The sequence below is a fragment of the Tetrao urogallus genome (genome assembly GCF_951394365.1).
Source record: "Tetrao urogallus genome assembly, chromosome: 5".
Taxonomy (NCBI): domain Eukaryota; kingdom Metazoa; phylum Chordata; class Aves; order Galliformes; family Phasianidae; genus Tetrao; species Tetrao urogallus.
This window is the reverse complement of record NC_136818.1, coordinates 46,334,691-46,357,420: the sequence shown is the minus strand read 5'-3', so window position 1 is coordinate 46,357,420 and position 22,730 is coordinate 46,334,691. Positions and strand designations below refer to the sequence as shown.

The following is a 22,730-nucleotide window of genomic DNA, read 5'->3' as shown; positions in this document are numbered from 1 at the left end:
GGCCTTTTCATGACAGGCTGTGTCTCCAGACATCTGCTCGGCAGGCAGAGAACCGTCTCCATTGCTGGAGCTGATCCCAAGTTCATTCACTGCTGGAAATGGCTGGAACTGAGCTCCCTTGGTGCCAGCAGGTGCCCAGACTTGGAACTGCGGGTAAACGAGGTTTTCCCGACTCACTTGTTTTCAAACCCAGTGCCATGTCAGAGAAGCATCAGCAACGTGGGGTATCTTCCCATCCCCTTACAAACAAGTTCCCGCCCCTTGGTGTGCCATGAGCTGCATTAGATGTGGTGGCTACAAGGGCCCGGATTGCATGGATAGTGTCTATACACTAGAACTGCCATACTTGTGACAAGCAGAAAGCAGAACAGGAGCCCTTCTGTGGCCTGAAGGTTATTATCCAAGCCTTCCACTAGTGATCTAAGAAACTAGTATTAAGCTGTTTCCTTCTCTTTGCTACTTGTTGGGAGGGACTCAGGGCAAAGTGAATCTTGAAATGAACCAAAATCTGGAGCCTCAGGTCCAGAAAGAAGATGCAGTAGAATGGATGGGAGATGTCTTGGTGTGTTTATAGTGGTTTTGTACAATTTTGTCTTGCTTTTCTAATTTGATTTGATTCACAAACTGAGGGCTAGGAGGTGAACTTTTCCAAGAGTAGCATTTGACCAGTCTGTGCAGCTCAACATTGCCTTCAGGGTGTTGGTTTTGCCTGTTACATGGGGCTCTCTTGGCAGTGTCGGTGGCTCCCTGTGCTGTGTATGTGGTAATCCCAGGTTGTGTGGTGTATAGCAATACCAGGGCTCTTTGTGATGCATGGTGAGGTTTTTCTGAGACAGATGCTGCATTTTGAAGTTTCTCCAGTCATTTCCCCAGCATTGACGCCAGTGAGGTTCACATTTCTAAATTCTAGATCTGAATAAACAATAATCCCCCGAAAAAGACTGATCCATTTCTCCCAATACAAAGTAAAACTAGAGGCTGGAAGCAAAGACCCAGTTCATCCCCTATCAACGCAAACAGGAAGACTTTTGCTGATGCCATTGGAAATTGGATCAAGACCCAGAGGAAGATCCATTTCCCAGCTAGATGGCAGTAGGGCCTAGCTAAGAGAAAAATGTAGCAATGGGAGGGCTGAGTCAATGCCTCAAAGTCAAAAAAATGTCAGGAGTAAGAGACTGAAAACATTGTAAGCCTCTCTGGCATTTCTTATCATTGCTTACACAGGAAATAGTGACATTTCAAACCAAGCGACAAGTTTCTCCAGTGGTTGTACATCTTTTGGCAGTAGTTGGGGTTTCTGTGAACCCCTGTTCTCATTCAATCCAGCTTGGTGATCACAAGCTGTCAACAAGGTGCCTCTGTATCTCATTTTCAATCTGGCTTTAACATGTATTCTTTCAAAATACCTGCCATGGTCATCCCACTTAGATGCAGCCACGCAATCATCACCAGCCCTGGAATTTGAGATTTTTGAAGCAGTACTATTAAACACAGAAACAATCAAACAGACATCTAAGATTGTGATGCTTCACAAAGATTCACAACTCTGTGTCTGTCCTTAATTCATCTTGGATTTGATTTTTGAAGGGCAAGAATTATTGTGCAACTCCCTGCTATTGGCCAACAGCCCAGGTATCTCCTTAGAAATCAAAAAGGTACCAGGCTATCCTGGAGGTGTGGGATCTCAGTAACACGACACAGCTGCAAACTCCTTAGAGAAGAGCCTTCATTCTGCCATCCTGGGTATCTGCCTCAGGGAGATGTCACATTCCCACCCCAGAGAAACCTCACAAGGGACCCCTGGCAGCTGCTGAACACCCCTGCCCAGGAGCTGACTCCCTGCACTCACAGTGGCTTTAAGGAACACTGACAGACACCACCACAGCAGGGCTGTGCCCTAAAGTCAGAAGATCCAAGGGGAGGTTTTGCACAGTCTGTAACCTGCACTCCCCCTGGGCAACCTGCCCTGCGGCACTGAGGTGTCTGGGCACTCCTAGCTGGGATGAGGCTTAGGAAAGCAAGATGAGAAGGCCAATGCAGGTATTCCCTTCATGCTCATGCTGGATATATAGACCTTCTCGGTACTTCCCAAAGCTTCTGAGCTCTGTTTTGTTGCAATTTCTTAACTGCGGGGTTTAATCTCACGTAGAAAAGCACATCCACTCTCCCACCATTTTGGGAATGGCTCTTCCCTAAAGAAGGCAGAGACAGCAGCATTGTTCTTCTTTCTGCTTCACTGGGACAGCTTTGCTGCTAGGATGATGCTTTGTGAGGAATGCAATTCTGCGGAGACAGGCAAAGGACCGAAGTGTTCTTGAATCCTGGTTCCTGAAAACCTTGTTAGCAACCCCTGTGCTGGCTGAGGACACAGAGCAGGGTTGGAGAGATAGAGGAGCCCCTGTCTGAGCACACCCCCTCCCCCAGATCCTGTTTTCTGCAGCTGGCACTGTGTTAGGCAGTAGCACAGATGATTAAGAAGAGGAGAGATAATTATGTGTCAAGATGATGTAGCAGAACTCCCAAGTTGGACAGAAGGAGCCAGAGGTGGGCTTAGCAATGGCCGATGACAGCCAGGTGTGTTCCTCATGGAGAAGCAGGGGACCAACGTACCAAATGTGCTGGCTGGCCTGGGAAGAATGTGGCACTGAGAACGAGTTAGATCTGAGCATCTGAATGGCAGCACAGCCTTCTGGTGTGTCAGCCATTTCTCCCAGCTTTGTATTGTCAGCAAACTTGCTGAGGGTGGACTCTATTGATCTAGATTGTTGTTCTGTAGTTCTGTAATACCCAACTGATAGCTAAAAGGGTAAGAACCGGGGTGAGCCAGAGGAACTAAGAAAAAAATAGCAGTGCTCCAGTACTATTGTCTTAAGCAGTATATAGAAAGAAAAGGGAGAGAGAGGACAGATAGATGGATAAATAGATAAATGAATAGACAATATAAAAATAATGTTTCAGATGATTCCCTGCATCTTCAACTGTGTAAAACTCTGGGGACCTTTACAAAACTACTCTTATTAAAGATAGCTCTCTCTCTCCATAGCAGGCCACAAATGGACTTCTCTGTACCCAAATTCTCATTTGGGATTTGTGTTCCAGCGAGGCTGGGGTTGTAACAATCCCAGCATTATTAATCTTGGCCCCTGACAATATCTGTAGTATTTGACAGCATTACTGGCAATAATATCTGCAGTGCTGACAATGGCAGAGATAATATCCCCCAGTATTATTGGCATTAGCAGGGATCATATCTACAGCCTGTTATTGGCGGGAGCAGACGTAATGTGTCCAGTATTATTAGTATCAGTAGTAATAAAACCCACAGGCTTGTTAGTATGATCAGTGCTAATATCAGCAGTAGGTTTGTGGGAGAGGAGGGGACGGAGTGATTGCTACTGTAAATGGCAGTAATACTCAGGCTGTTTGCAGTAAAGGAATCCCCGGTGGGGATGGGGGAGCTAACCTCAGAAGGCAGAAGTTCCTCCTTCCCTCTCTTCACCTGTCACTTGGACAATCACAGTGATTTACACTGAAATGAGGCAGGGCTGTGTCAGAACAGGGGAACAGTGAAGGGTCATTGCTATTTTGGCAAGTCAGTTACAGGTGTATCGATGCAGGTGATTCACCGTACAGCTCCAAACGGGGCTGCATGCTGCAGGCTGTGCCACTGAGCAGTCAGAATGAGGTACTGCATGCAGCTGTAGGAGCATTCACACTGCTGGCCGTGTAGCTGCAGGATAGGCAGCGTCACTGCGGTGCTATGTGTTGCTTTGGTACTGCATGCATAATTTTCTCACTCTTGCTATCACAGCATTCTCTGCTGAGAAGCATTACGTTGTTACAGGTTGCTTTCTCTTCTCTCACTCCCAACGGGGACTCTGAATGCAGAGCAAGGTTCAACAGCAATCAGCTTAAGGGATTTCCAGCTTGTCCATGATGCCCGTATTCCTACTGGGAAGGCAGAAATGCCTCCATCAGTGGAGTGCAGATCTGCTACAGTCCCAGACCAGAAAATGGTGTTTTAAATGCTGCCTCAGAATACAATGTCTTGAAGAAAATTTTGAAGTCAATAATTTCAGTGAAATGTAGTGTGGAGAGATGTATTTGTGTTTGCAGAGGTCTCAGGCTTTGAGCAGCTATACAGCAGCTGAGTGTGCCACTGCAAGTGTTAGCCCATTTGTGCTGCTCATGGCAGCAATGATTATGTCACTTGGAAGAGGCAGTTGTGACATTTCAGGTGAGATCGTGTCAGTGCCATCAATACGTCTTTGCAGGCGTGACTGTGGTTATCATGTTGTGGGTTTGTGACACTAATGATGAGATAAGTGTATTGCTGCTCGTATACTGCCCTGCTGTAGTCCAGGCCATCGCGCCATGCAAGGAGGTGGTGGTGAGGCAGTACATGTGTATCACGGAGCAGTGCTGTTTCTGTGAGGTGACTTGGTGCCTCATGGCCGGCTGAGCTGTACTGTCATTGCCACTCAGGCAGTTGCTACTGCAGTTGATATCATTTGTTGACTGGTGACAGACTGTCATCTGATCTTGACTGAAGTCAACAGGGGTACGTCACCACGGTGCTGTCTTGAGCACCGTATGTTTTCATGGAATATGATCGTGTTGCTCCACTGCTTACTGGGGTTGTTTCAGGACAGACGGCATGCTTCCATCGTCATCCACAGTGCGATGGTGCTCTAACAGCAGTGCAGTGGTGTGAGGCCCTTAACTGCCCTGGAGGGAAATACATTTGTTGTCCTCTGCTGCCTGTGCACATTTCTAGGCATTGATTGTATCTTGACATCTGATGTACGTTCATCTCAGGGCAATAGGTGGATTTCTGTCCTCCCACCACCACTGCATTGTTAAAGACAACAGAGTGTGCCTGGACCCCTGCAGGTGACACAAGAGCATTGCTGTGGTGTGGCTGCATTGTTTCGTGCTGTGATTTCTTGTCACCACAGCTGATATGTTTGCACTCTTCCATATGATTGCTTTATTGCAGGTCCACAGTAGTCTTAATGACACTAGAGACACGTGCAGTTACGTTACCTCAGGCACTAACTCCCCATTCTGATCACCAAACACAGCTGCAAGGTGTGCATCCAGCAGTCCATGGCTGTGTACGCAGAGTGAGAAATCTCTGGGCTGTGTCAGTCCAATAGCACCTTCCCCCTGCTCTGCCCAGGACAGTGCAGCATCACACCATGTGGCCAAGTTCCCAATGGCTATCTGGTTGCACTGATGGCGTATCACAGCAGACAACAGTGGTTTCAGGGAACTTGCAGGTTCACTGCTCCTACACACACTACAGGTCCACTCCTCTCACTCCAGATGAAGATATAAATCAAGGGGCAGTTAATTCTCAGCAGCCCCTCACCTCTTCTTTTAAGGGTCTTTGCTGGTGAGACTTTGGGAGAACATGAGGCAGGTACCTCCCAGATGAGTTGCAGGACGGATAGCAAAGGGAGAGGATGTGTAGAGAAAGTGAACTGAAGAGACTGGATAAAGGAGATGGCAATGCATAAGCAGCACAACATAGTCAGAAAGGTCTGCATCACAGAGCTGGAACCTGCCTGTAATAGAGAGGGACAGATGTCTGTCTGTGTGCTCACAGCCTGGCAGTTCTGAGGGTGCATGGCTCAGGTAAGGGGGAGTTAACAGCTCACATCATAGGCAGCCGTTTGGACAGGCTGCTCTGCTCCTGACACCTCTGCTTAGTTTGGCATGGTTTGGCACTATCTGAAGACAAGCTGGTTTGGCTTCAGCTGTGTTTGTGTGCGTCTCTGTTTGTGTATCTGTGTACCTTGGAATGCACGCCTGTTTGTTTTCTGTATCTCTGTGTTAGGGTGACTGCTCTCCACTTATCAGTGTTTATTGTACCATGATGAGCGGCAGGATAGACCTGTAATTTTGTGCATGCACCCAGAGACCTGGAAAACGTGTATGTTAAGCTGTGTATAATATTGCCTAGTAGGGCATGCATAGTGTGGATCATCTGGATATCTGGGCATGTATGGCTCAGCATTAGTGCTATGTATTTCTATGAATGCCAGGTATTTGTATTCACATGTTAAGCATATATGTGAATGTTGTATACTTGTATGTATATTCTCTGTACTTGTTGTTATATAGTTGGAGTATGACTGTATCTTTGTGGCTGCCAGACACAGATACGTAGCCTGTTAGTGCTGTGCACCTCTGTACGTAGTCTGTACAGAGGGTACATTTGCACTAGGGTTATATATTTGTGTGCATGTTTTATATGCATATATTGGCTGTTCTTGACTGTGAGAAGGTTGTCTATTTCTGTAAATAGTTTGTATTTCTTTTCATGATTTAATTTTGTATATGTGAATTTAAGGAAATTCCACTGAGTTCCAGGTTTCCATTTAGTTAGTGTACGTATGTTGTTGTAAGTTATTTGTTTCTTCAGAAATTACATTTAATTGACACATACTGCATTAGTACTTCCTTGTGTCCCAGACTACATTCTTGCGTTTTCAAATGCTACTGGCTGTGTTTTGTGAGTCTTTCTTATGCATAGAGCTTTTCTTGAAGTTTATTTGTGTGAGTGCCCTGAACGCATGCTTATCTGACTGCTTATTTCTGTGTGTTTAGTTTGTGGCTAAATCTTCTCCTGCGTTTTTGACTCACTGCTGGGAGGGGCTGTGGCAGCTGATGTCAGCAGGAGTCAGGCAGTGACAGCTCCTCCCGGCGTCTCTGAGCACCCTATGTGCCCACCTGTGCAGAGGCTGCTCCCTACTTCTGCTGGTGCCTGTCTCTCTTGCAGTCTGTACCCTGGGTCTGCCTGCATTCAGAGGGTGGCTGCTGCTGGCTCATGGACATAACGACTACAGAAGCACAGTGCCTGGATCCGTGAGGATCTCAGGGCACGGTGGGTGACAGCATAAACCCCAGGAGGGATAGGAATAGGTAGAAACGTGGAAGCAAACGGTGCCTCTAGGTGATTGTTGGTGATGTGGCAAGTATAGTATAAAGCTAGTATAGCAGTGGCTCAGGGTGCCCTGCTGGTGGATGGTGCTGTTACTGGGTCAAGTGACATGGCTGTGAGAATCAAGGGCAATACTGCTACAGAACCAAGGTGATGTGGCACAGAGGTGCAATGAGGATCCAAGTGCCATGCTGATGGCCTAGGCTGACCCATTAGAACAGTGAGGGCTGGGAAACCCCATTCAAGAATCAGTTAAAAAGGCGAAAGAGAACAGGAGGAACAGAAGAGTAGAAAAGATCTGAGGTAACTCCAAGGACATGCAGGGTGGCTGCAGAAGGCAGGTAGGCAGCAGTGTGGGACGTGCTCCATCTCCATGAGATCGGCTGCATCCTGGTATCAAGGCATAGAGCAGTCTGGTCACAGTGGTTGTTTGCATGATAGTGATGGAGAACAGGGATAACTCAGTGATGACATCAGGTGATGGACATATTCCGTGATGGTAGCCATGGAGTGTGTGGGCAGGGGCACTATTCCCAGCTGCTGGAAAAACAAAGAACCTAACGGGCAGTAAAACAAAAACAAAGGAGACTTGGAAGCACCTGACAGCCCTAATTCATCACGGCCCAAGATTTTTTTTCCCCCTCATGTTCCCATTATATTTGTTTGTAAAAGTGGAAATCAATTTTGAAGGTAATTTTCTGGAAAGAATGGAAGGGAGGTGGGAGGGCCGGATAAGGCAGAGATGGCAAGAGAAAAAAAAAATTTAGGCCAGGCACAGCCCAGGGGCAGCTCTTGGCAAGGTGAAAGAAAATTGCATATTCAATCTCCATCCATGAATCTCCCTTGCTGCTGCCCGCCTCCTGCTCGAAAACAATGAAGGCTTTCTCCCCTACGCTGCACAACGCCTGAGTATCAGCACTCACTTTAACTTCAGGGTCATTAATTCACCTGATTATTGCAGGAGAGGAGAGGGTTGCAGAGGCATCCGTTCTAAAGAGCCCTCCCTTAGCTCATCCTTTGATTAGTTTGGGGTGGGGGGAGTTGAGATAATGTGTTGTTTTGGACTCAGTTTAGAACGGGAGGGGTTGAAGAGAGGGTGGAAGGAGGTAGAGGAGGAACGGGAAAGATATGGCCCGGGTTGTTGTAGAAGGGAGGGTCGGAAACAGTCACCCTCGCATCCCTCTGCTGTGGTGTTATTGCAAATTAAAAGTAGCATGTTCCACTCCGCAGCTATCTTTCAGGGAGGGGATGGGCATGGTTATATGTCGGCACGGGGATGAGGGGGATCTTATCATTGCTTCTTCAGCAGCCCAGCATAGTGTCACCCTGTGAGGTGACATTTGAATTTACAATTCCGCTGAGAAAAGCCATTAATTCACAAATTAACATTTCTCCCTCTCTCTCTCTAGCTCTCTCTCTCTCTCCTTCTCTCTCTCTCTCTCTCTCTATCTCACATGGATGTGCAAGCAATTGAAAAGACAAAGGAAATAGCCTTAAGGAAGAGACTTTACTGCTACTCTGTCTGTGCAGAGATTGCTACTACTGCTTCTAGATAGATAAACCAATTACCTGAGCTGCTCTGTTCATGGCAGCCTGCTATTACCTCTCTTTGTAGAGCTGACTCCATTGCTGGATTACACCATGTGTATCTCATTAATGTAAAGCAGCACGATACTGGGCACTGTCCCTGACTCTTATTGCCAAAGCCCATTGCGCTGTACCAGGAGAGGGAGCTGGGAGAGGATTGGGGCACGGAGCTGCAGGCAGCGCGGCATATGCCTAACAACAGACAGGCCGCACAGAGCCTGCCTGAAACTGAGCTCACAGGAGGTGGGAGCTTCCCATTGGGAGCTTCCCATCCTCAGAGCAGTGAGGATGGTTTAGCCACGATCTCCTCTGAGGCTGCTGCACAAGAGGCCTCTCTATTGGCACCAGGCGCAGGCAGCTCTGCTCTCAGCACTGCCCTGACTTCCCTCCAGGTGTACTCGTGCAGGCTTGGTGCAGCTGTGGGGTGTGAGCACAGACGCTGCATGTACAGAGATGCAGATGTAGCTCACTGCACCCAGGGGCTGAGTGGCTCACAGAGGCAGGCAGCAAACCTCAGTGAACAAAGCCAAAACCAGCGTTCAGGTTTCTGAACAGGGAAGGCCAGATTTCTCTGTAGTGAAACTCACTCCATGATGATTGTGGAGACATTCTTGACAGAGACAGCTGCTGGGAACTAGTCCCGCATCACCTCCAGTCCTGTTCTGATTTCATCCTGTGCTTATTTTATTTCATGTGCTTATTTTGGCATTGGGTTGCAAGCTGACGCTGCCTGGCCCATGTCTGTGTTGCCCACACCTGTGGGGCAGGCACTCACCTGGTTCTCCCCACTTGCTCCACTGTGGTTCCTCCCACTGCTCCCTGTCTGGGTCCGGGCTGCAGCACTGTGAGTCTCTGGGTGTTCCTGCAGGGACACAGCAGCCACCTGGTGACAGAGTGGGATGTGTCCCAGCAGCACAGCTTACATGGAGACTTGGACGTCAGTCTTTGCTAACTAAGCATTCTACCTATATACAACCGAATAGAAACCTTCTCCAACAGGCTTTTCCCCCCATAAGGGCCTGACAGTCCCTGCTCAAGCCACTTTTCTAACTTTTATGAAAGGCAGAAACTTGCAGGAGGAGTGAAGGATAAATGGAACAGAACAACTGCTTCTGGAAGCCCAGTCCCCATGTGCCTCGTGGAGCATGCGCCTCCCCTTGGCACTGCTGCGGCTCCTTAAATCTTCCTACAACCCTATCCTCTTAACAAGAGCATCTGCCTCGCTGCCATTCTCCGTGCCCCTCACGGTGCGCAGCACATGGCCGGGGAGCAGCATCCCGCAGCAGGCGCTGGAAGACGGATCGCAATCAGCAGAGGCATCGGCAGGCAGTGCCAGTAATTCAAACCATCCTGACCGTTCAGTGAACCCGAACCTGCTGACCTTGACAGCACGAGACAACAGCGGTCTCAGGAATCCCAACCTTTGCAGAGGCATTGGCGGAGGACGGCTCGTGCTCCCTTCCATTCTCTCCCTCTCCCCATTCGCACCACAGCAGCCAAAGGGCACAACAGGAAATCTTCTGTGCACCAATTAGCTCCTAATTTGGCTATCTCTGTGCTCCCAAATCTGCATCAATGCAATATTAAGCATCACTTGCTGTTTATAGATGGAAATCATTCCCATAGAGGAGCGTCTTCTCGCACTAAAGCAAAACACTAAGCACCTTGTTCTCAGCCAGGGCCAGAGAGGACCCCTCCTCCTCCCTGAACGGGACTGCTGCTGTTTGAAAGGGAAGCTGGAGCTCTTTGCTTCCCTCAGTGACAGCATCAGATCCTCCAGACTTGTTTCTCTGGATCCCAGGGGGAAGCAACAAGATCTCACCTACTGATTAGCTGGTGAGAATTCTGGCTGGGCAGAGGAGGGCAAAGAAGTGACAAGAGCAGGGCAGAGAGGCAGAAAAAACTTTGCCACAAGAAAAATGCAGCTTGTGAACATGTTAAGAGCCTTTCAGGGAATACTGGATTTCCTCCAGCTACCTCTGTGGCTGCCAAGCGTGCCTGCCACAAACAGCAATTTGTGCTGGCCTGCGGAGGCTAGGGTAAGCCCTAAGACCTTGCACAGGGAGCACAGCTCCAATAGCAATAGATGACCTGGTAAAAACACTCAGACTTAGCCAGCCTGTCAGACATGGTTACCTTCCATCATTCCTGAGGATGATCTTCCCACACATCAATAGGTATTAAATGCATTTCATGCCTTTTTAAATGTCAGTTTTGTCAAGGAGCCTAAAATAATGCCTTGGGGCACATTTCTCCCTTGCTTTTGCATCCACCCAGACATGTTGCAAGTTAGATCCCATCAGGTTCGAGGTACAAAGTCCTCTTCCTACACAGCAGCACAGTGCCTGACCAGGAGTTAGGTCTTGGATATCACATCTGCATTTCCATTTGGATGTGCAGTATGTCAGCACTTCTTTCTCTTACTGGTTCTGCCTTTGTTGAGATCTCAGTGGTGTTCTTCTCTTTTTAAGCTAGGGGCCTGCACTAGGACAGGCTCAGGAGGCATCTGATCAAACCTTAATGAGGTGGTTACCGTGTATGAAATGCCCATAAATTCTTGAGGTCTTTCCAGCCCATTCTTAGATGCATTAGAAAAGGCTGTTAGAAAGGACAGGCACATTTCCATGTCTGGTTTCCCAAAGGAGCTGTTGATTTTTCACTTTGGCTTTTGGCATCTAATGCATGATAAGGTAGACGTTGAGCATGGGAGTTGACCTTGCATGCAGATCAGATCTATCCTGGATTTTGGGTGAACTTTACTAAATTCCAGTGAACTGGAAAACAAACCAACCACTGCCTTAAAGACACCTATGGCTCTCCTCTGCACAGCCTCAGTCTGTGAAACTCATTGCTACCAGTGACTGGGTCCCCCCTTACAGTTTGGAACACATCTCCAATATAAATATTACATAGGTCATACCACCGCAGGATCTTTCATATATCATTCAAATAATTAATGATTTATAGGTATCACAGGAATGAGCACATTCAGAAAAAGAATGTGCATGGTGCCAATCCAAGCTGATTGCAGCATATTGCAGGCCTGTAGCTCTTTCATTGTGTGGCATTTTGTAATTACCCATCCTATATAATACATTGTTTATTAACCTTCTCATTCTGAAGATCTCATTTACTACTGAAATGTGGCTGACTCGGATGGACTGTGGCAGATGTTGAACAGTACAGAGCATCAACACTGAAATTTTGCTGTGCCATGTCCAAATGAAACCACAGGGGAATTAAGATATGCTGTGGGTAATCACTCAGGCTGGATTTTGTTCAGAACAGCCAGGTTAATGTCTGTACTCCTACAAAAAATGCCATGGGAATTTTAATGACTCTGAGTGATTGGAGCCTTTGTTTTATGGCACATCAAAAATGGCAGCTCTAAAAACACTCTGCTTGAGCACTGGTTTAGTGCTGAGTCAGAAGAGCTTCCACTAACATGATTCATTGACATCTGGCTCAGGGGTAGGCACGGCCTTCTTTGACTTGGGAGGTTAAGGTAAAAGCGTTTGTGAGGGGAAAATAAGGTAGAATGAAAGGAAAGGAGAGTCTGGAGCAGGAGAGACAGAAGGAGATGAGGGATACAGAGGCATGTTGGTGCGGGATCAGCCCAATGGAACCAAGCAGGATAAGAAGGAATTCGTATTTTCTGGACTGTGCATTAAAGACACACACAGACTTATCCAGGTCTGCTGAGTCCTGGCACTGGTGGCCTCACTATCAGGTGCCAGTGGGCTCCACTGGGTTCTCAGGGGCCTCCAGGCCATGGGCAGCGGGGTTGGCAGGAACAGCCCAGCCCGTGTTCCCTCCCTTGTCCCTAGCGTTTCTGATGGCAGTGTTGATTTGCATGTCAGCCAAAGCACTGCTTGCAAAAAAAAACCTTACAGTGTGGCGGTGTCAACGCTCGCTGTTGTTCGACAGTGTAAAATTAAATTAATAAAGCCCCCAACACAGGAAAACATAACAGGAAATTAATGGCCTTTACTGTCGCTCTGATGCAGTCATTTGCAACCCTGCTTTCCGCACCAAAGACTTCATAAATGCAAGCAGTTTCTCTAAACAAGCATAGTTAGGGCTGCATGCGATGTAATTTTTTGCGTTGCTTCTGTCCTTTGGAGCTAACAAAAGACACCTGGTTTTATGTGCTCACTAAGGGGGGGATCCTGATGAGAGGGAGCTCCCCAACAAATCGTTTAGGAGGATGAGAGGAGGTTGCAAAGGCAGCCAGCATACACCAGCAGTGCTAAGCACATCTCAGCCCTGGCAGAGTGAATTCAGGGCTCCCAGCACCTGCCTCCCTGCCACAGCTCTCTCCTAAGCCTCTGCACTAAAGGCGGCGTGCTGGGCACCACAGCAGTATAAATCAGAGTAACCCTTCTGATAACTTTCAGGATGTGTAAATCAGTATAACCACTGAGTGCAGGAGACTTAAAGATTTACACTAACTTGGGGATCTGGCTGGCTCTGTGATAGTGTTGCTTGCTCTTCCGCCAACATAAACAAAGCAGATGTACTGGCTCCTGGAGGCAGCTGCATTTCTATCTGGCTAGCAGTTAAGCCTAGTAGTGCTAGCGAGAGATATTGGACCCACACTCTGTCCTTCATTACAATGGTATAAATCCCCAGTGACTCCTCTGAGGTAAGGGAATTGTGGTAGATTTACAGCAGCCTGAGAGCAGAAGATGTGCCCTCACCTCCAGAATACCCTAAGGTCACAAAGCTGTGGTGACGGCTTGCACAGAAAGCACCAGCTTTGGCTCCCTGGGCTAGCACACCTCATCTGCACACCCATACATGCTGTCATGCATGCTGTACATGTGTCCAAGGCAGCTGTTTGCAGACTAACACCTGGAAAGGCCTTTACTGAAGCTCTCAGTAAAGCTGGATGTGCTGATTATGCTATTACGTAAAGCTAGGTCTGCACAGACTTAGTTTCCCAGGGCCACATTTGCAATCACACATTCAGATGCTGTAGTAAATACATATGATTTTCATATGCACACACACACTCACTGCCTTAAATGCACATTTGCATGCTCCCTTGATAATCCTAGACAGATCTGAGTACACACTTCATTACACATTTGCACACACAATTCATTTCATTTACATTCTCATTGAGCATTGATGTTTTGCTCATGCGAGCCCTGCATTAATGCTGCACTGCCCACCTCTGCTCCTCCCAATGCCTCCGTCCCACGCAGCCCCATGCTGCCAGGCCCTGGCACACACCTCACTCCCTTGCAGGGATGCACTCTGCCCTGTGCCAGCAGCCTTCCTTGCTCACAATTCCTCACCTGATCTACACTCCAATTTCAAAACATAAAATCCCTTTGTTTCTCAGCCTGTCTCCTCCGAGCCTGTGTACGTAACAAATGCAATATCATCCATCTGCATACTCAGATTCAGGCTTGTGGATTCCCTTGAGCCAAATGGATACAGCAACCTAAACAAATGCAGAGCTTATGAAGTCTGATCCACTTCCCCAAGGTGACAGTTCTCCAGCACGTCTTCCAGTGTCTCTGTTTCTGCAGGTTATTGTCCATAACCTGAACTCTTCCCATGTCTTTCACTGCCGCAATGTGGATCTCTGATAATATTCCTTCCCTGCACACTGCTGGATCTTGCCAGCCCCTCCCATGCTCTGCTGTTTCTGTCCAGCACTCACTTGGGATCTCTTCCACCTGATTTTGAGGTATCCTTCTCCCCTAAGTTCTGAAACACAGAAATGACCTGTCTAGAGAAGGTGCCTTCTTGCACCCTGCTCAAAGGACTGCAGAAATTATTCTGGAAGGAAATGGACACCAAATTTGGCAGCCTTCCTTTTTCCAAACCCTCCTGAGAGTTACCCAAGTGACCGACGGGAGCAGAGTATTGGATTAATAATCACTGTGGATGCAGATGGAGCTTCTAGAAACAGCACAACAGCCAGACTGGCCCAGCTTGTCCAAAGCAGGACATGTCGGCCACGTGCAAACGTGCAATGTGCTTCCTCAGATGAGGTTCCTGTCCCTGCTGTCCCCCCTCGGCCCCGCTCAGACAGGGTGCCCTGCTCCCGACAGCTGCCACCAGGCCAAGGCAGTGTGAGGGGCTGCGTGGGGCTGGCTGCCATGAATGACAAGCGCCGGCTATTGATCGCGTTCTGAACTCGGCCCAGCCGATAGAAGGTAATTAATGACTCCATTTGCCTCAGTACCGAGGAGAACAATTGAGTTTGAAACTGCAACAACTGGCAGCGCAGTGAAGGGCCCCCGGGGGATGGACGGGAGAGATGCCTGACAGGCCAGGCTGCGCTGGGACACAGGGCACATCAGAGGGGGAAAAAAGAGAAGGGAGATTGGATAAAGGGATGGAGCAGCCTTAACACAAAGCACAAAGCTTGGGAAGAAGCAGCTCTCGTGGAAACCAGGCGGCTACCGCAGAGTGGATCAGGGCTACCAGGCCATGTGCCATAGAAGGAGCAGAGATGTGCTAGTCTGCAGGAGAGGGCAGGGCTTGGCTGGAGCAGGGAGTGCTGTTCTGACAGCCAGCTCTGCATTGCTGTGTCAGACATATGAACTTCCCTCAGAGGCTTTGACAGTGAAATGGGTTCTGCTGTGTCCCCTGACTAGCAGTTCTCATGCCCATCATACATACCACTTTTGCTGTGGCTGGGGTTTTATTGGGAGTGCTGCAGAACCCCAGCACTGCCAGGGCTCCATAGGACCCCTACAGACAGCAATAGCCCTGCCCTGAGAACTGAACGTCATTTCCCTGCCTGTGTGCCAGATGCACAGGTTGTCATGACCTTCTGGAGTGCTTCTGTGCCACAGAGGTGCTCCCATGCCAGCTCTACTAGGAGCTTTTCTACATTTCTGGTGGGGATGATCCTATCCAACCCTGAGCAAGGGTGCTTGCTGTATCCCCCAGTGCTAGATGAATAGCTGTCTTGCTACAGCTTTGTGCTATTTGTATGTGATGGTGGCTTTGGGGTTTCCAGGCCTGGGAGCATCTCTTTAGAGCTTTCTAGTGGGCTCTGTCCCTGTGTCAGGTGTAGTTACAGTTGCTCCTGTGTCCTCTGGCAGAGGATTTCCTTGTAAACTGTCAGGATACTTCTGTGACACCTGTGGAGCATTTCTGTGCCATGTCAAAGGTTTATGCCGAGTGTTGGCTCTGCACCTTCTCTCCGCAGCCCCTTGGGAGGAGAAATGTCTCCTGTCATGCAATGCAAGGCCAGTCCTGATCATGCTGACAGCAGCTGTGTGCTCTTGTGAGGAACACAGTGACCGAGGCCATGGTTCACCTCTCAAACTGTTTGTTACAAGCCTCCTGATTTAACAGAGAGGTGCCTGTGTCACAGTATTGCAGAGGTTCTTGTGCCAGTAAAGGGAGACTGGGAAAAATGATGCCACTCCCCAGTGGCAAAACTAGGGCAGTTTCCTACTTCCAGATTCATCCAGAAGCAGAAAACTTGCTCCACCACAGCACTCCTCCCAAGAGCTTCTTCGGCAGATTCACCTCTTTCCCAAAGTCCTTTCTGTTCATTACTGCCACCTTTGCTCACACCTCTACAATTGCCAGCTCCCATAATTGGTGTACTGCGGTATCTGAGGCTTCTGAAAATCCAGCTCACAGGGCCATGTGCTTAGGTAAGAATAGCAGCTTTGATCTAAAAACAGAGATAGGTTTCTATCCCTTGCAGTTTTAGATGAAAAAATGAAAACACAATGTCTATAGATTTTGACACCATAGAACAAATACAGGGGATTTACAGTCCTTTGGTTTTGAAGAAAATATAATGATCCGTGACTGTGAAAGTCTCAGCATTAGCAACACAAGGCCTATAAATCTGTCCTGTGGGATCATCTCTGTGAAACTTCTTCTGCTTCATAACTAGAATCCTATATGCACAACTCATATTACTGTTCTGTGACATTTGGGATTTCTGTGCCCCATCACCATTAAGCCCAATACTACTGCAAGCTGTTTAGAAAAGGTTCACCTCTAGGTAGCCCACAATCCTCTGCCAAAAGTTCCTTCCCTTCTGTAGATTTTAAGGCTGACCTGCCTAAGCTATGACATGATGCTCCTCATCTCCAAAGCTTCTCCTTAAACTTGAGCGTTGCCATTCTCCTTACAACTTTCTTACTCCCCTTATCTATTCTCTTGTGTTGATCACTCTGCTTCCTTATCTAACCCCCTTCTCCTCCCTTCATCCTTTTCCTTCATTTCCCAGTGATTTTACAGGCCGCTTCTTATCAGCCGGTCCTCAGTGTGCCAAATGCACATAGGCACACACACGCACACACACACACACACACAAATAAATAAATAAATAAAAAGGTCAGTGAGCAGAGCAGCAATAACCCCTAAAACAGTACTATCAGAGGGACATGATTGATCAATTGAATTCCATAGCAGCTGAAAAATGTGGGATTAAGTAGTGTATTATACGCACAATGAGTTGAGGCATGATGTTCATTTCAAGTTCATTTCGCCAGCCCTCTGCCACCAGATCAGGCAATCAATAGGGGCAGCAGATATCATATATCACCTCTCTCCGTGCTAGGGAGAGAGCACCATAATCTCTCGCAAATTTAGAGTGACAGATTTGTCAAGATCTGAAGGGCCTCTGAATAAATGAAGGAAAAGAGACTCCTATAGCGACTTGGGAAAGCTGTAGTTTCAGCTCCTTCACACAAAGGCATGGCCCAAGCACAAAAAGGGACATGTGTGCACAGGGCTCAGCAGGCAGACAGGGATCGTAAATGCAATTGCACCTGTGCACAAACCTGACCAAACATGCAGGGTAACCCACGCAGGGTAAAATCTGGTTTACTGACAGTCAGCACAAGCTCACTCACACCAAATGCCATGCATACTGTAGGGCTGCCATCCTTGGCGACCAAATGCGACCTAAACCAGCCACCTCACACAAATGGCTGCTCAGGCATGTATGGTGATACAGAACCTAGAGCATCTCAGAATCACAGCCTACTGCAAAATGTGTATGTGTATTAATGGCGTGCACAATCATGCACACTAACTAGCAAGTGGAAAAATCCTCAAATGCAATCCAGCCAGCCAAGCCCTTGCTTTGTTTTCTCTTAGACAAATATGTCGTAAACTCCAGATTTCAGAAATTTCTGCTGTGCAAATAAGACTGGAGAGAAGAGAAAATGTCAGGAATCAGAGCCAGTAAGCTTTGCTCTGGTTAGGGGTGGAAAAGAAAGAGAAGGGGATGCTCGAGGGAAGGCTGCTGGCTGGGACAAATCAATATGTAATATTTTCTATGGTCTTGAGAGTGGTACTGTACTACGTTACTGTATATAATGTACTATTGATTATATCATATCATATAATCACCTATAAACGGATATATCTCATAGCCAGAAGGCAGCGGGCTCAGTTATTACTCTGGGCCACCAGATGGGCATTACCCATGCCAGGAAAATACCCATCTTAGCACCATCCATGAGCTAAAAGTGGAGCAGCAGAGTGGCATGGTTCTGGCCATTGCACAGTGAATGCCACTCCAGGCTTGTGGGAACACTGCCTGGCCATGAGCACATTCACAGGCACGTGGAGGAGGGAAAAGGTCTACACGGATCCCTCAACCACTTCCTTGCAGGGCAGCAGGTTTCAGAGATTCACAGACTAGAAGACACTGAAAGAGGCTGAAGTATGAAGAACAATAGTGAAAAAGCAGAAAGGTAATTGTAACGTAAGTGGGAGAACCTGATCTTTGTTTAGACGGGGTTATCAGACAGCCAGGCTTGTGTCTGATGAAACAGCAGGCAGAGATTCTGCATGGAGGGTATGGAGATATATCAGCATGGGTGAGACAGAGGATTATAACCAGTCACACCAAAGTTAGACCAAGGGGTGATAGCACAAAGATACTCAGCACAGTTGGAGAAGATTATAATGAGCAGACTTGCCTCAGATGAGATGAAGGATTATGACAAAGGAAGATTCACTTCAGCTGGGACGGGAGGTTATAACAGACAGACTCACCTTGGATGTGACAGATGCTAATAGCAGGAGACTCACTCACTTCAGATAAAAAGGGGTTATAACAGAGATAAATGCACCTCATTTGAATTGGGGGATAACAGGGAAAAAAAACAGGTGGGTGATAAGATGGTTTATCAGAGGGAAAGCTTCACTTTGGATGTGATTCACTTTGGGGCAGGACATTTATAATAGACTCATCTCAGACGGGATGAAGGGGCTCTTACAAACATGAGATGGCACAGCAGAGACCGAGACATCCGGAAGGTGACAGAGGCACTGCAGGGTGATTAGGTTGTTCTAGAGGGCTGTTGCACAGACAGAGATATGTTTCTGGTAATGCTTCTACCAAAAAAGGGGCTTTTTTTTCCTACGAAGAAAAAAGGGTTATAAGAAAGGCCGATTCCCAGTAAGGAATACAATAAGCAATACAGTAATTCTTTTTAGGTAGAAAGGGGGCTCTCACAGACAAAGATTCACATATTTTAGGAGGGAGTTTTATAACTGAGATATGGGTTGTGATAAATTATGAGCTAGTACATAGCAAAATGGGACCGAGATCATAACAGAAATAATGTATGTTGAATTGGACAGAGCGCTCCATAGCTTCTCTGTTGAAATGTGGAGTCGGGCACAGGATTATCTGTGTTATCCAACGCGTTGAAAAACCCATCTGGGATAGGACAGGCCATAATCAGATGAGAAGGAAACTGTAATGGAGATACAGCTTGTATTGGAAGCAGGAAGTTACAACACAGACTGCTCCCTTCCACACTGCAGTAGAGGACTTTCTCCATTTCAGGCTTCCTCAGCCCTCTGCAGTGCAAGCCCACCCTCAGCACTCTAGATTTTCAGTGAACCGCCTCTCTGGTAGCCTCCTAGCGATGCTAATCGCTGTGCTTTGCTCCCATTTTATGCTCAGCAATGGAGATTTGGCAATTTTTAACACTGAAAATCAGTGGAACCGCAACTCATCTCTGAGCTGAGCACCGTTCTCCACAGCCTCGCTCACACCGGGCAGGAGCATCCCACGGAGCAGGCCAGCAGCCAGAGCAGACAGAAGGGGCTTCCACGCCCGCAGCCGGCCCCCCTGCAGCAACGCGGCTCCGTGTGCAGCACAGGGCCCCTCTCCTGCTGCCCTGCTCTTGCCCGCACCCGCTGCCGCCCCTGCTGCTAACTCCCTGTTTTCTCTGTCTGTGCCCTGCAGATGTATCCGAGGGCTCCGTTCCCAACGGAGACTCCCAGAGCAGCGTGGACAGTTTGCGGAAGCACCTTCGTGGCGACACTTTCACCCAGCAGCAGCTGGAAGCTTTAGATCGAGTTTTTGAGCGTCCTTCTTACCCTGACGTCTTTCAAACATCAGAGCACATCAAATCTGAGCAGGTGAGGGCCTGGCCTGGCAATGCGGACCTGTAGGCGCCTGTAGGGTGATGGCAGGGAGATTCCCTCACTGAAGCCCCTCTCTCTTTCCTCACCCCCTTCTCTCACAGTGCCCTGTCACTGCACATACATCACATTCACATTTTACAGCACTTTCCAGTTGTAAACGTATCACTGTACTGATGCACACGTGGACACAAACTGTCTCCCATCCTGAACTTGCCATCCACACGCACAGTGCTCTCCCGAAACCTCAGCTCCTTTCCCTGGCACAGTCACTTACCACACACACACACAGCGCTGTGACTGCACAGCCACGAATGCCAGCAGGGCACGGCACAGCGCAGGAGCTCTCACTCTCACGTCACACAAGAGCAGTGAGTGCAAGCTTTAATCGGGCTTGGAGCGTTTTCTTTCTCAGCGCAAGGCTGAGACTTGACTCCCGTCTCCAGCCCAGTTTTCTGCACTTCTGCAGCACTGCCCCCCTCTCCCTGCCTCCCCCGCTCTCCCGGCCTTTTATCCCAAAAGCTGTTTGTCTTAATAAAATGAAAATCAAAAGTCTTTTTAAACCGCCCCAAGCCATAAACCAACAAAGGAAGAGAAGGAGAGGTTGGCTGTGGACTCCCTTCATCCCAGAGTCCCTGGGTTTATTACAATGAATAACCTTTATTTACTTTCATTAGACTATTAAGCACCAGCACAGTCATTTTTCCCCCTGAAACTCTGAGCAGGGCCCATAAAGCAAATCCGAAGCCTAATTGAGTTCATTTTAATTTCTCTCCGATCACAGCGAATTACTCTGGTGATAAATCAGGGGGCAGGCTCACCCCCAGTAGAAGGCCTAATTTGCAGCTAATTACAAAACTGATTTCTACAGGAAGATCAATACGAGAAGGAATTGGAAATGACGAGGCAGTCCTAGGCAGGCAGGGATGGGGCGGGGAGGGGGCAGCGCGCGGGGAGCCTGCTGCAGGAGGGGGAGATGTGGGGAGGGGGCTGGGGAAGCGCCTGGAAAAAACACAGCAGAAAGAGCAGAAAATCAGTTTTAATTTAACCTAATATTAATCAGAGCAACTTTTCCTGCTGTTCGGTAGCCTTCCCGGTTTCTCCAGCTCCCGCGTCTGGTCCGGAGGCTGCCACAATAAAAAGGCAATTACCACAGCCTTTCGGACAGGACACCCTTTCAGATTCAATGGCTCTCCCCCTCCCACCCTTCTGTTAGCCATGTGGCTCCCCCCTCCCCAATTTCATACCCCAGTGCACAGAGTGACAGAGGCAGAGGATGAGGCTTCTTTGTTTGTTTTTAAAGAGCTAGGACAGGGGCAGCAGCACAGGGGACAGAGCTGGCTGCAAGGGGCCGGCACCGGCTGCTTCCTTCAGCCCCACGTCCCGGTCACGCCACGGCCATCTTCTGCCCCAAGTGTCCTTGTCACAGGGGCAAACGTCTCCCCTTTGTCCCCCCCGAGTTTGTATAGGTGGGCGTCCCCTTTGCCCACAGCGCTGAACGAAGGCTCGGCCATGTCTCAGAAATGGAGGCAGATCCCATGCCCAGCCTGACCCCTCATCCCCTCCACAGCAACACGCAGGAGGGTGGAATAACTCATCCCAGGTCCCCTGCCTGCAGCCCTCTTGTCACTTCATCTTCTCCATTTCCTCCTCCTCCTCCTCTTCCATCTGTGCAGGGGTTTGCATCTCTCCTCTTCCTCCCTCCCATCTGTACACTGCTCCCTTTCTCTTGGCGCATCAATAGCAAGCTGTCTTTCTCCTCTCTTCCCCAGGGTAATGAGTACTCCCTCCCAGCTCTGACCCCTGGTCTCGATGAAGTCAAATCAAGTCTATCCACCTCTGCTAACCCAGACCTGGGGACAAATGTGTCAGGACCCCAGACGTACCCTGTGGTGACCGGTAAGCTGCCTGACCAAACAGCAGAACCAAGCTTTTAATTTATTTCCCTCATCACCATTAGCTTCTGCTTTTTCTGCTAATACAAGATACCCCTCTCTGGCAAATCTGGACAGAGACAGAAAGACTGTGGAGGAAGTTAGGGGCCAAGGGAAGCTTACAATTCAGTGCTGGCATTATGGGGTACACATGGATGTGCCCAGGTGTGACTCACAGGCAGGCATCCCTGAGAGTGAAGCCGGCACTTGTATGCCCTGTGGCTTAGAGATGGCTGCTGGAGAAGCACAGCTATGTCCACATGTGCACTGTGACTTTTCCCTCTGTGTCTGTGAATGAGAGGTTCATAGTTCACCTACGCATTTGGTTTTCTTGGGAGAAATACTAATTTAAGTTTTCTTCAGCCCCGGCATTTGGAACGGGCATTGCAAACTAAATACTGAGGTCTGCCGAACTATGACCGCGAGTTCTGTAAGGCCAGGAGTGTCTAATAGCAGCTGACAAAAGAAGGTCGTTCACAGCCTCCCTCCTTCCTTTACTTGTGGGCACATGAAATCCAGGCGTGGCTGGGAGGGAAGAAATGATAGCAAGTGCAAGGCTGCAGAGGAACTGGGATGGCAGAAGTAGGAGGCGATTTGGGGAGACATTTCCTCTGCTGATGGCATCAACCAGCCTGGTGACACGGCACTCCCTGCTAGATGGCCTAGCTCATGCATGCCTGAGCCATAAGGAGACGCTCTGCTACCAAAGCCCCTTCTTCTAAAGCTTCAGTTGCTGCTGCTCTCTCTCATACGCTGCCCTTCTCCTAAGTCGCTTAAGCAGCCAGTGAGGCCCAGGGGATTTGCCCCTCTGTGATATTTCCCTCTTGCCTTACAATCACTGTGGCCCCTCCAGAAATCTCACAGTATGGTTTAAA

The 22,730-nt window shown here is 48.5% G+C and overlaps 1 protein-coding gene across 1 annotated transcript in view; it reads left to right on the top strand.

Annotated features, from left to right (window-relative positions):
* Nucleotides 1–22,730, top strand: part of PAX2 (paired box 2) — a gene marked incomplete at both ends in the record, with an annotated part of 74,501 nt that overhangs the window by 29,323 nt on the left and 22,448 nt on the right. Inside the window, 2 exon segments of the mRNA XM_079535899.1 lie at nt 19,743–19,918; nt 21,694–21,820. Of these exon segments, the coding sequence (XP_079392025.1) occupies nt 19,743–19,918; nt 21,694–21,820 (303 nt within the window).